Here is a 14,380-nt window from a genome sequence, read left to right as displayed (position 1 = left end):
AGAAGGACGGGGACAGGGCATCGGGCATCGCGGATGGGGGATGGGGGGAAAGAAGGACGGGGGACAGGGCATTGGGCATCGTGGATGGGGGATGGGGGAAAGAAGGACGGGGGACAGGGCATTGGGCATCGTGAACGGGGGATGCGGGGGAAGAAGGACGGGGACAGGGCATCGGGCATCGTGGATGGGGGATGGGGGAAGAAGGACAGGGACAGGGCATCGGGCATCGCGGATGGGGGATGGGGGAAAGAAGGACGGGGGACAGGGCATCAGGCATCGTGGATGGGGGAAAAGAAGGAAGGGGGACAGGGCATCGGGCATCGCAGACGGGGGAAGGGGGAAAGAAGGACGGGGGACAGGGCATCGGGCATCGCGGATGGGGGATGGGGAAGAAGGACGAGGGACAGGGCATCGGGGAAGGGGGGAGGACGGACGAGCGAGCGGGCAGGGGGGGCATCAGGCATTTGGGGGGGAAATCAGGGGCAGGGGTAGCGGGGGACCCTATATTTTTTTTAAAAAAAACTTACTTTTTCCGGCGGTGCGCTCCTGCGCACATCGCCCTTTAAGGTTTAAAAAAAATGGCGGACGCAACGGGGCTTCCCCTTCCCCCGTCGCGTCTTACGTGTGGAAAAGGGCGATGGTGCGCGCTAGCTGCAGCGCGCTGTCGCCCTGACTCCTGGCCGGATTATCCGGCAGGTCTAGCAAGGCCCTGTGACTGGTCCAAAGTCACAGGACCGGATGGGAGCAGAGGGTGCAGTTGACCTAAGACTTGATATGGAAAGCCTGAGGACATGGACACTTGCACTGCCTTCTTTAGACAAAATGAAAACGCCAGTGTAGTGTAGTGGCTAAAGTTTTGGACTGGGAGTCAGGAGATCCGGGTTGTAGTCCCCACTCGGCCATGGAAACCCACTGGGTGAGTTTGGGCCAGTCACAGACTCTCAGTCCAACCTACCTCACAGGGTTGTTGTTGTGAGGATAAAATGGAGAGGAGGATTATTATGTACTCTGCCTTGGGTTCCTTGGAGAAAAAAGGTAGGATATAAATGTAACAAATAAATAAATAAATTAAGTGGCTACCCACGCTATTGCAGGCGGCTTTTTAAAAGTGTCTCCATCATCCAGGGGAGAAAAAGATCAAACTTCAACAGAGAAAGGGACTCAATACTATTAAACACTCAGCTCTTTCAAACAAAGAAAGAAGACAATGAGCCGGTTCACATGTCACTGCAATTCCTGGGTTGTTTAACAACCCATGGGTTGTCGTTCCATGCAAATCGGCCCATTAAAAGAACGTTCTTAAAAGTTAAGTAAACCACAATAGCCCTCTTCACAGCTCCAAGCTGCTGCCTGCTCTATTTCAAATGCAGTGAACGTGGTAACGAAAAGCAGAGTTCCCTGCTCTTTCCCTGCTTCTAGCCTCCAAGTGTCAACATGGAGGAAAGTGGGAGACGTCGGTGGCAAAACCTATGGACTCTAGAATTATGCATCATTTGGGATATGGGTAATATGCAGGCCACTAGCTTTGCCTAAAACTCATTTCTTCAGTGAAGGCCATTACTCGATTCAGGTGGCACTTCTGGGCCTTGGCGACTGATGAGATGAATCGTTGGCAAGTTTGGGGCTGAACTCGAGAATGAATCAATTAGCGGGTGCTCCCAAAGAGGGGGATGAGGATAGGCACATGACCCATTTCCCCTTGGGTCTAAGACCATTTTCTGGAGCAATGAACTGCTGCTGAGAGCCGTCCCCAATGATGCTACGCTGTTCTTTTAAAAGGGAATCCTGCCTAACTGATTAATAAGAAACTTGTGGGTTCTTTGATGTCTATTCAAGGTCCCACTATGGGCCGAAGCTTTTCCCACATTCCATACATTTGTATGGCTTCTCTCCTGTGTGGGTTCTTTCATGTGCAAAGAGAGTTCCTCTATGACAGAAGCTTTTTCCACACTCAAAACATTTATATGGCCTCTCTCTTGTGTGAATTCTTTGATGGGCATAACTCCTATTGACCTTCAAGAAGAGAAAATAGCCTCCATTTCCTGGAATCAATGCTGCCTCCTGGTCACAGGCAGGGTGGACATCTAACCCCCACCTGGCAAATAGAAGCCCCTCCAACCAGTTGTCATCAACCTTTCCACACCTGCAGCCCAAACCTGCGACATCGGACACATTTTCCACTCTACAAAATTGGGTGTATTGCTAAACCGTGCTGCAGTATTTCAAAAATGGCCCACGGTGAGCCTCAGGTTCATGCGCTCCTTCCCTTTGCACAAGGAGGGGGTGGATAGCTTCTGCTTGTTTTTGATTAGCCACAATTAAGCATTACATCTGAATCCCAAACAGAGGTTCACCAGAACTACGGTTTGTTGAAACAAGCCAACTTGTTAAACTACAACTGGAAGATGGCTTGTTTCAACAAATCATAATTGAAGAGGAACCACCATTTGTAAAGCTCAGACAACAGGGCAAGGCTATGATTAATCTAAGATGGAAGCCAAAGTGTGTGAAATCCTCTTCACGAGAGGAGAGAGTGGTTGAGCCCAAGATTCACCGAGGCTCCTTCTTGTAACACTAAACTATGGTTTAGCATTACAGTCAAACCAGCCCTGTATGCTAGACTTTCCAGTTCTCTCTCCTGACACTTCCTCCATCCATAACTTTCCCCATCTTTCTATTTTATCCTCTTTTTCTCTCTCTCTCTTTTTTTAAATGATATAAACAAATAAATAGCCATAGTACTCCAGTTCAACCCACCTTAGGTTTCAATGGCTACTGAATACAACCATAGTCAAGTGGCTCCAAAATACATTATGTTCTTTCATTGTTGCCCCACGAGATAAAAGTTTAAGATCAGTGTGAGGTTAGAGATGTGACTCTAGACCTCTTTTCTCCCTTGCATTCAAAGCCAAAATCTGACACTCACCCATCAGCATCTTTCAGGGACTTGATTAGAGAGGTAAAAATGCCGTGCTGTTTTTGTAGGGCTTGGATCATATCCGTGCATTCGGATTCCCTTGTTTTCTTTAAAAAGAAAAGAAAAGAAAAAAGGTTGCTGATTACGCACAAGTAACAAACCTTGGGAAAATGCTTGTTTGCAAAATAAGACAACCGCTTGTAAAGTGACTTTACCGGTCACTTTCTCTGAGGAAAGGTGAGAGAACAGCGAGAGGAGACGGAAGAGGATTTAGCTGTGGTGAAGTGAAGGGGACACAATAATGGGACATTCCGTTCTTCTCCACACACCGAGACAGTCAGCTTTTCATGGGCCCTTTCTACATCTAAGGATTATCCCAGGAAAACGGAGGGATCGCCCCGGCCTGCTCCCGAGATCACCTGTGTGTCATTTGGATGCACAGGGATGATCCTGGGACGATCCTGGGATATATCATTATTATTATTATTATTATTATTATTTATTTATTTATTTGTATCCCGCCTTTTGCCCAATACTGAGCCTCAAGGCGGTCTTACAAAGTTTAAAACATACATTGTAAAACCTAGGAAAAGAAACGTAAAAAAAAAAATGTTTAAAATACACAACAAAATTACAAGTCATTGACATAGATGGAGGACCAAATTACTCTCCAAAGGCCTGCTGGAACAAAAAAGTTTTCGCCTGCTTCCGAAAGCCCATCAAGGAGGGAGCCAGTCTAGCTTCCCCGGGAAGAGAATTCTAGAGCACTGGAGCAGCCACCGAGAAGGCCCTCTCCTATGGTCCCACCAAGCGCGCCCGTGAAGATGGTGGGACTGAAGGAAGGGCTCCTCCAGAAGATCTCAAAGCACGGGCAGGCTCATAAGGGAGACTAGGCTGTACACCCCCAGAATTCCTACTCTGTCCTGAGTATTAGAACACCAGATACAAACACACTTGACCTGAATCAGCCAGACAGGGTGTTCAACAAGGACAATGGACACTTGATGAACTCCACCATCTCACCCAGGATGGTGATGCTGTACAGAGAATCCGGCAGGGGCCACCTTAGCCGATCTTGGGACTCTCAGCATCGCCGAACTGGATCTCATGAAGGAGACCAGAGCAGGCAAAAGAAACCTCAGAGCCTGCTCCTGCTGGACTCCCCACCACCACCCACAACAACTGTCCCTTGGGGAGAAACATCAGTTGCTAACTCCTGCTCCTGTGGAGCTGGTTGGCTTGTCCAGATTTGCTTTTTGAGCCTGTGGCTCTTGTTTCATCTGTTGTAATCTATAAATATTGTAAGCCCAGTGAAAAAGTGGGAGATCTACTAAATAAATACATAATGCCGGGTGAGCACCCTTCTACCCAAATAAAACCTGGATCAAGTACTATTGGTGGGAGCTCACCTGTTTAATGCATCAATTGTAAGTTCGGTGGTAGGTGAACAGAGCACTCCATCTTGGGGTGGAGAAGCGGGACAACATTCTACACATTTTAAATATCACTGTTATTTTATTTATCAGCCCATCTTTTTTCTTCCTTAAGGAACCGAGGTGGTGTACATGATCTTCCCCTACTCCATTTTATCCTCACAACAACATGAGAACATGAGAAGAGCCCTGCTGGATCAGACCAGGGGTCCATCCAGTCCAGCACTCAGTCCACACAGTGGCCAAACAGCTGATGACCAGGGACCCACAAGCAGGCTACGGTGCAATAGCAACCCTCCCACCCATGTTCCCCAGCAACTGGTGCATTTAGGCTTTCTACCTCTGACATCAGAGGTAGCACAGGACTAGAATCATAGAATAGCAGAGTTGGAAGTGGCCTCTAAGGCCATCAAGTCCAACCCCCTGCTCAATGCAGGAATCCACCCTAAAGCATCCCTGACAGATGGTTGTCTAGTGTGGGAGAGCCCACAACCTCCCTAGGTAACTGATTCCATTGTCATACTGCTCTAACAGTCAGGAAGTTTTTCCTGATGTCCATCCGGAATCTGGCTTCCTGTAACTTGAGCCCTTTATTCCGTGTCCTGCACTCTGGGAGGATCGAGAAGAGATCCTGGCCCTCCTCTGTATGACAACCTTTCAAGTATTTGAAGAGTGCAGGATTCTATGTTCTGCCCGGCTCTTTTGAGAATCCATTCTCACAGTGAGACACTAGAACACGAACACACACACACACACACACACACACACACACACACACAAAGATACACCAGCTCTAGTAAAGCGTGCGTAACAGCTCTCAATTGAGTCAGGAACTGCTGGAGGCTACCGCTACCTTTTACATTTGAGATAACATTGTGCGAGAACCACCTACCCTCCTTACCCCATCCTGAAACTCATGTCCAGATAAGGAGAAATGATTGCGAGGCTGGCTTACTAGGTTTGAGATTATTAAATACCAATATTCAAACAAACTCTGGGGCGGGAATTATTTCGGCCGCACTGCACACACACAGCCAAAGGGTACGGGGAGGTATGACAGAGGTGTACAAAATGATGCATGATATGGAGAATGTGGATAGAGAGACATTTTTCTCCATCTCTCAAAATACTAGAACCCAAAGGGGTCCTCCCATGAAGCTGATGGGTGGGAGATCTAGGACAAATAAAAGGAAGGACTTCTTCACACAGCATAAAGTTAAATTATGGAACTCACTATCACAAGATGTAGTGATGGCCACCCATTTGGACAGCTTTAAAAGGGGGTTGGATAAATTCCTGGTGGAGAAGTTTATCAATGGCTACTAGCCCTGATGGCTGTGTGCTACCTCCAGTATCCAAGGCAATAAGCCTGTGTGCACCAGTTGCTGGGGAACATGGGCTGGTGGGTGCTGCTGCACCATGTCCTGCTTTGTTGGTCCCTGGTTGACAGCTGTTTGACCACTGTGTGAACAGAGTGCTGGACTAGATGGACCCTTGGGCTGATCCATCATCAGGGCTCTTCTGATGTTCTTAATAGCAGTTGCCCTGGGACTGCATTCCAGGCTCTGCCATCTGCCATGGGACCTCTCAGGAAGAACATCATGGCAAGTGGGAGACCAGCCTTGTTTCATCTATTGGCCAGAGGTGAAGGAGCTGCAGGGAGCTTGCCCCCTTCTTCTCTGCCAGAAAGGATGAAGAACTTGAACTAGTGTCTGAACTTGGTTTTTTTTTCCTTCCTTCTTCCCTCTCAATCCCAATTTGGATGGCTTTAAAGGGGTGGGTGGGTTGGATGAATTCCTGGAGGCGAAGGCTGTCAATGGCTCCTAGCCCTGATGGCTGTGTGCGATCTCCAGTATTCAAGGCAATAAGCCTGTGGGCACCAGTTGCTGGGGAACATGGGTGGGAGGGTGCTGTTGCACCATGTCCTGCTTGTTCATCCCTGGCCGATGGCTGGTTGGCCACTGGGTGAACACGGTGCTGTTCTAGATGGACCCTTGGTCTGATCCAGCATCAGGGCTCTTCGTATATTCTTATCAACATCACGCCTCCAACAGGCACTTGAGCGTACGAACCCTCCCCTGCCTGCCGTTCTCTCCCCTTCCTCAGCCGCCTCTCCTGTGCTGGATTCCAGACTGTAATCTGCTTGGGGCAGAGGCCTGCGCTCTTGTGCTTCGTAGCGCATAGATTTTGTTATATAAAATAAGTAGCAGGGATTCTTAGCCAACAGAAAGACAGGGCAATCTGAGAGCGATACAAAGGTGTGGGCATGGGATGGGAACAAAGAAACCCAATCTCCTTTTCAGAACTCGCCTGGCTTCACCCAAGGAAGCCAATCCGGACAAGTACGCTCCCGTCATCAATCAGCTTCGAGGGACAAGTGTGCTTCAGGGGGGGGGGGGGATTTTCGCCCACATACATTGAGATGAATCAGCAGTAACACCAGCAAGCTGCATCTGGCAGCACTGCACCACCAGCAGCAGCATCCATTTCCAACCTGGGACGCAAAGCTCCGACCGCACCACATCAATACATGCTGGCGCATCGGCTATAATTCTTGCGCTGCAGCAAATTAAGCATCCCAGCTGTATGCATGGCGCTCGTCTATCCCCCAGTGGCACAGAAGGAGCTCCCTAACTCATTCTGGAAACAATAAAATAATCATAGAATCATAGAATAGCAGAGTTGGAAGGGGGCTACAAGGCCATCGAGTCCAACCCCCTGCTCAGTGCAGGAATCCACCCTAAAGCATCCCTGACAGATGGTTGTCCAGCTGCCTCTTGAAGGCCTCTGGTGTGGGAGAGCCCACAACCTCCCTAGGTAGCTGATTCCACCGTCGCACTGCTCTAACAGTCAGGAAGATTTTCCTGATGTCCAGCTGGAATCTGGCTTCCTTTAACTTGAGCCCGTTATTCTGTGTCCTGCACTCTGGGAGGATCGAGAAGAGATCCTGGCCCTCCTCTGTGTGACAGCCTTTTAAGTATTTGAAGAGTGCTATCATGTCTCCACTCAATCTTCTCTTCTCCAGGCTAAACATGCCCAGTTCTTTCAGTCTCTCTTCATAGGGCTTTGTTTCTAGACCCCTGATCATCGTGGTTGCCCTCCTCTGAACACGCTCCAGCTTGTCTGCGTCCTTCTTGAATTGTGGAGTTTTAAAATAACTTTTAAAAAAACAACACTGGAATGGGAAAAGATTCTTCGGCTTGTTTCTGAGAGAACATCTCCTGAGTGCTTTTTTGCCCGGGCCCTATCCTTCCTGTGGCACATGCACAATTGTAAGCCTGTGGGCAGGGACTGTCAAGAAATACTTTTGTAAGCCGCCGTGAGAGCCTTTTTGGGCTGAATGGCGGCATAAAAATCCTTAAATAAATAAATAAATAAGGCTCTCTTGGCCTCGCAACCCACCACATGTGAGGGCAAAACCGCCCAAAGGTTGTAAAAGGGCTACAGCTTCAAGGAGACTTCCTGGGCTCAGAGTGCAGCAAAAGGGCTGGGGGCCACAGCCCTGCCTGCCGCTAAGCCCATCTGGCAAACAGCTGCAGGGGCTTGTCCTTCAGGCATCCCTTTCTCCACCTGATCCAGCGTAGCTGTGCGGCCCCAGGTGAAGATGGTCCCAGTGTCAAGGAGGCGGCCATCAATGGCTGCTCGTCCTGATGGCTAGGTGCTACTTCCAGTATCAGAGGCAGTAAGCTTGTATACACCAGCTGGTGGGGAACATGGGTGGGAAGGTGTTGTTACACCATGTCCTGATTGTGGGTTGCTGGTTAATAGCTGGTTGGCCACTGTGTGAACTTAGGGAGCTCATTCTGACTATATGGACCCTTGGTCTGATCCAGCAGGGCTCTTCTTATGTTCTTAAGATGCCACCACTGAGAAGGCCCTTTCTCAGGTCGCAACCCACTTGCGTTCATGGTAGTCTGAACAAGCAGACAGCTTCATATGGAAGGGGATGCAGTGGACTCCCGGCTCGCTCGCCTCCCTCCTCCCTCCCCGCTTACCCCCCAGAACCTGGAGCCGCTGCCATCCGCAGGATGTACCTTTGCTGTCTGTTTTCATCCATTCGTGTTGTGATTTAAACGTAAGAAGGCCTCTAACGTTTATACATCTACGGCACAAACTATGAAAACATCCAGAATACGAGGTGGCACCGCCTGGTCTTCGGACCGAGGCAGGCCAAATCGGCCCGCATCACCTTGTATTGTATGGATTTAAGTGTCGTGAACCGACCCAGACAGCATCGGCTACTGGGCGGTATATTTATTTATATATTTATTTATTTAATTACATTTATATACCGCCCCACAGCCGAAGCTCTCTGGGCGGTTTACAATTAAAAATAGTAAACATTAAAAGTATACAAAAAATTAAAAAACATAAAAACAGTATAAAAACAACAGTATCCATTTTAAAAACAACAATTCTGGGGTCCATTAAAAACAAACTTAACGTTGTTAAATGCTGTTAAAATGCCTGGGAGAAGAGAAAAGTCTTGACATGGCGCCGAAAAGATAACAACGTTGGCGCCAGGCGAGCCTCATCGGGGAGATCATTCCACAGTTGGGGGGCACCACCAAAAAGGCCCTCTCCCTTGTTGCCATCCTCCGAGCTTCCCTTGGAGAAGGCACTCGGAGGAGGACCTTAGATGTTGAGCGCAGTGTACGGGTAGGCTCATGTCGGGAGAGGCGTTCCATCAGGTATTGCGGCCCCAAGCCATGTAGGGCTTTATATGTTAAGACCAGCACCTTGAATTGGGCTCGGAAACGTATAGGCAGCCAATGAAAGCAGGCCAGAATCGGTGTTATATGCTCAAACCTCCCTGTTCCAGCTATCAATCCGGCCGCCGCATTTTGCACAAGCTGCAGCTTCCGGACCATCTTCAAAGGCTGCCCCATGTAGAGGGCATTGCAGTAATCTAATTTGGAAGTTACCAAAGTATGGACAACTGAAGCTAGGTTATCCCTGTCCAGATAGGGGCGTAGCTGGGCCACCAACCGGAGTTGGTAGAAAGCACTCCGTGCCACCGAGGCCACCTGAGCCTCAAGTGACAAAGATGGTTCTAGGAGAACCCCCAAGCTACGAACCTGCTCCTTCAGGGGGAGTGCAACCCCATCCAGAACCAGTTGAACACCCCCCATCCGATCAGAAGAACCACCCACCAGCAGCATCTCAGTCTTGTCTGGATTGAGCTTCAGTTTATTAGCCCTCATCCAGTCCATTGTCGCAGCCAAGCACCGGTTCAGCACATCCACAGCCACACCTGATGAGGATGAAAAGGAGCAGTAGAGCTGCGTGTCGTCAGCGTACTAGAAGCGTAATTCATAAATCAACAGACCTAGTCAACCAACCGAAAGCTACTAGGTGGCCAAGGCGGTATATATTAACATGCCATTTGTGGGCACTTAAGGCGTATGGGTGTCAGGCACCAGTTTCGCCTGCAGAGAATGAGCTCTGATGAGCTTCTTGTCTCCATCGCTCACAAGACAATGGCTTGAGATTAGGAAACGAGCGCGCGGCGGCGCTGTCAATGAAATAATTTGCCACGGCTGTCATTGCTCCTTGAAGCCAACCTCACCCTGGTTTCGGAGACCAGAAGACGCCTCTCTGTTTGAAAAGGAACACGATTCGACTTATTTTGGATTGCTTCTCCAGGTCCAAACGCACTAGCTCTGTACTAAACACAAGACTTCCCAAACTCCTGGCTGCGTTCTCTCCAATGGGGGAGGCATCTCCGCCCAGTTTGGCCCAGTAGAGCAGACGTGCAGGGACGCAGGGGAGAAAAGAGCCCTGAGATGGCTCTTAACTTTAACGACAGGCTGGGCAACCTTTGTGATGTTACATGCCATGCTTGTCCACGTGGGAGTTGTCCATGTAGGGATGTGTGATCATTTACATCAGGGATGGACAGATGTTAGATCTGGTGGTACTAGATCTCTAGGAGACCAGCAGTAGATTGTCAAGAATTCCTGACTCTGAGTTGGTTAACCACATTCAAAGCTCGAAATGGCTTGGGGCCAGGTGATCTGAAGGAACACCTCCTCCCATATGCACCTGCCCAAAACCTAAGGTCATCCTTAGGGGTCCTTCTCCGCGAGCCCCTGCCAAAGGAAGTGAGGCGGGTGGGTACCAGGAGGAGGGCCTTCTCTGCTGTGGCACCCCGGCTGTGGAATGAGCTTCCTAGAGAGGCACCTATGTTATACTCTTTTCGACGCCAGGTTAAGACCTTTTTATTTTCCCAGTATTTTAACAGTATCATCTTAGTTTTTTAAAAACTTTGCTGTTTTAAATCTGTATTTTAAATCTGTATCGATCTCTGCATTGTTGCTCAGTTTTACCTTGGTTGTGCTTTTAAATTGTACTTTTATACTGTGTTTTTATACTGTTGTTTGTTTTATACTTTGAATTGTCTTCATGGTTTTAATTTTGGTGAACCGCCCAGACAGCTTTGGTTATTGGACAGCATAGAAAGGAAGAAATATACGGCAGGCAGCAACCAAATGGCCCTGGCTTGTCTCATATCAATTCCAAACAGCACTGGAGATCAGCCTTCTCCAACCCAGTGCCAGTCGGATGTTTCAGACTTCAACGCCCATCAGCAATGGTCAGGAATGCTCAGTTGTAATCGCAAACATCTGGAGGGCATCAGGTTGGAGAAGGTTGACTATTCCTATGGTAGAACGTAACGGCAACTTTACTTGTATTTTTCAGTATTTAAGGAAAACAAGTGTCAAACTTACCTCTAACTCTTGGATCAGTTTGCTCACTGACGGCTGAGACCGGGCAGCAAACCTCTCCTTGACCAAATCTTCGTTCTGCCTCTGAAGGGACTCCCGATCTTTTAAAAGGCTTTGAAACTTAGAAAACCATTCCTGAAGCTCTGCATCTTTTCCTTTAACCACCCCGTCGAGGTTCTGAGGGAAAACGAAAAAGGATACATGCAACCTATTTCTATTCATTCAGCAGAGAATTAACCCAGCCCTTCAAACAAGTCCCCAGAGCGGCTACCAAGGAATCAAAACACGATTTTAAACACACGCGGGCACGTACAAGCTACCTAATAAAAACAGCACTGTCTAAATAAAAGCAGAGTAAAATCATCAGCAGGGATGAAATGGATCCAATTAACCAATTACAAAGCCTGGGGAAAATATAATAATAATAATAATAATAATAATAATAATAATAATAATAATAATAATAATAATAATATATTACGTATCTGAAATTTTTCAATGGGTAGCGGTATATAAATATTCTAAATAAATAAATAAATAGTATATTTCTTAGCCAACTCTCCAATTGGATCGAGGTGGGGAACAACAAGCATGAAATACACAAAATACTGATTAAAAACACAGCATACACTGTTAAAAACATCCTAAAAACATATTAAAAGTATCCTAAAATTCTAAAGTAAAAAAGGCTTTGCCTGATATTGAAATGACATCTAGGGGAAAGGCCCCGTAATTAGGGTGCCATCACTGAGAAGGACCTCTCTCCGGGAATGTATAGGCAGGCCCATGTGGAGACTGGCAGGCCTTCAGGGGGGTCTTTAAAGGTTAAAGTCAACACTTTGAATTCAGCATGGAAATGACAACGGATTTTCAAAGTCAAGAACCCAAAATGAGCCCCTTGTGAAAAACATCAGTGAACTGGCTCTCCAAAGTTTCAGACAGGGGTCTTTCTCAGCCCTACTTGGAGTTGCCGGGGGATTAAATCTGGGATCTTCTGCCTGCAAAACATCTGCTCTACCACTGAGCTATTGTCTTACACCAAAAAAATAAAGCAAGTTTCTAGTCATCATGGGGCTGAACGAAAGAGCAACATAAAAAGCTCTTTTATACCATCAGAACTACCTGGAGGCGTTAAGAATTGAACATGGGACCTTCTGCCTACAAAGCCTACGTTGTACTCCAGAGGTGGGAATGGGTGGTCCTCCATTTTTTGATGGACTGCAACTCCCATCAACCCTAGCCAGGATAGTCAACGAGGAGGAATGATAGGAGTTGGTGAACTAAGGGCACAATCCTTTGGGAGGCATACGAGTATTCAGTGCATTTTAACTAGACGAGTGATTTTAAACTTTGGGTGAATATCAGTATTTATATTAATAAGCCTCATGTGGAGCAGAGCGGTAAAGCAGTTTCTGCAGCTGAAACTCCCCCACACGGCCTGAGTTCGATCCCAGCGGAAGCTGGTTTCAGGCAGCCGGCTCGGGTCGACTCAGCCTCCCATCCTCCCGAGGTCGGTAAAATGAGTACCCAGTTAGCTGGGGGAAAGGTAATAACAGCCGGGGAAGGCAACGGCAAACCACCCCGCTATAAGGCCTGCCAAGAAAACGTCAGCGAAAGCTGGCGTCCCTCCAAGAGTCAGTAATGACTCAGTGCTTGCACAAGAGGTTCCTTTCCCTTTCCTTTCCAGTATTTATATTAAAAGTTCGTTACAGTTTTCTTTAGGCACGCATATTTTTCCTCGAACCAATTTTGTTTTGTTGTTCGTTAGCGGTTAAGAAGAGAACCGTTTTACTGGTGGGAGCTGAAAATCTAAATCATCTGGAGAGGCGCCCCATATCCCATCCCTGGGCTACTCCGTTTCGCCAACATAGTAGACAAAACAGAACTTCAACTTCCAAGGGACATGAAGCACCTTTAATGCAACCAGACAAAACCCATTTGAACGGTGATTGCAAATGTAGTAGAGAACCTATGGCTATTCTTTTAAGTAAATTTCGGAGGATCAATGAGAAAACAGGAACTATACGGGGATTTTCTTAGCCCAGCTTTCTTAGGGCAGCCAAAAGAAATTGACGTGTTCCTCAGCACTTTTCCTGCTCTTTGCAAAAGAATCACCAAGGTTCCAGGTCTCCGTGTTGGACGATTAATCAGAGAGGTAACGCCAATGGGGGGGTGGGGTGGAGAAATGAGACACTGGCAACACCCCACAGACAACTCTAGCTCAAGCCCACCTGGAGCAACTCATCCTTCTGAGCAATGCTGTCCATTAGGCGTGTGATGGCTAATTCCTGGTTTTGCAATTTCTGATTGCTTTCGCTCAAGAGGACGCCGTAATGACGCTCCGTCGCCTTTTCTTTTTCATCCATTTCATTGAGGGTTTTTTCAAGTTGGTTTCTAAGGTCCTAATTAAAAAAATAAAAAGAGGGTGGGAAAAGGAAGAGATGTGAGTCAAGTTCAAACAACAACAACAACAACAACAACAACATACAATTAAAACACAGCTGTAAAACTCCTTTCAAACAACAGCTCATGCTATAGTGAACTTTTCCTTGCTTTAGGGCAGCCAGGTTGGTCAACGGTACATCTAGGGGTGACCATATTACACCAACGTTAAAATCACTCCACTGGCTGCCAATTAGTTTCTGGGCAAAATACAAAGTGTTCGTCATTACACCTTTAAAGCCCTACATGGTTTGGGTCCGGGTTACCTGCGGGATCGCCTTTTCCCATACAATCCGCCCTGCACACTCAGGTCCTCTAGGGAGAACTTACTCCAGTCCAGCCAAAACTAGGCTGACAATTGTAATCCAGAGGACCTTTTCTTCTGCCGCCCCCAGACTGTGGAATGGCTTGCCAGAGGAGATTCAACTTAACACTCTCTTCGAGTTTAAGACAGCTATAAAGTCTAGTCTCTTCCGGCAAGCCTACCCAGATGAATTTTAAACCAAAGAATTTTAAGATGCCCTGATTTTTGATTTTTGATTTTTTTAATATTGTATTGGTTTTATACGTTCCTCAAACTCCTGCCTTTTGGGGGTACAGGAGAAGACTTTGACAAAGACGAGGATCACACTGCTCTTCTGGGGGAAGGACAGCCAGTTCCATCTTAAGCTCCTCCTCAACTCAGCCACAAGTCACAGCCTTGCCATCACCCTCTGTGTATCAGTGGAGGAACCCCCGGTAGAACCTCCAGCTCCCCAGCCTCTCAAAGGACAGACTACAAGATGGGGCAAGGGCCCTTTAACAATTCAGCCAGCTCTTCCAGAAAGGGTGGAGCTAACCACACCCCAGTTCACAGCTGC

General features: G+C 47.6%; 1 protein-coding gene across 4 annotated transcripts in view; it reads right to left on the bottom strand.

The window, feature by feature from the left end:
- Positions 1 to 14,380, bottom strand: part of CDK5RAP2 (CDK5 regulatory subunit associated protein 2) — a 189,705-nt gene that overhangs the window by 130,494 nt on the left and 44,831 nt on the right. For all 4 annotated transcript variants that reach the window (XM_063144885.1, XM_063144884.1, XM_063144882.1 and 1 more), the window contains 3 exons: positions 13,310 to 13,480; positions 11,082 to 11,255; positions 2,927 to 3,024 (listed from right to left, as the gene is read on the bottom strand). In XM_063144885.1, coding sequence (XP_063000955.1) covers positions 2,927 to 3,024; positions 11,082 to 11,255; positions 13,310 to 13,480 — 443 coding nt within the window. The remainder of the gene's footprint in view (positions 1 to 2,926; positions 3,025 to 11,081; positions 11,256 to 13,309; positions 13,481 to 14,380) is intronic.

Source organism: Elgaria multicarinata, chromosome 19 (assembly GCF_023053635.1).
Source record: "Elgaria multicarinata webbii isolate HBS135686 ecotype San Diego chromosome 19, rElgMul1.1.pri, whole genome shotgun sequence".
In the NCBI taxonomy this organism is placed as follows: Eukaryota; Metazoa; Chordata; class Lepidosauria; order Squamata; family Anguidae; genus Elgaria; species Elgaria multicarinata.
The sequence above is the reverse complement of the archived record's forward strand: the minus strand, read 5'-3'. Positions and strand labels throughout refer to the sequence as shown.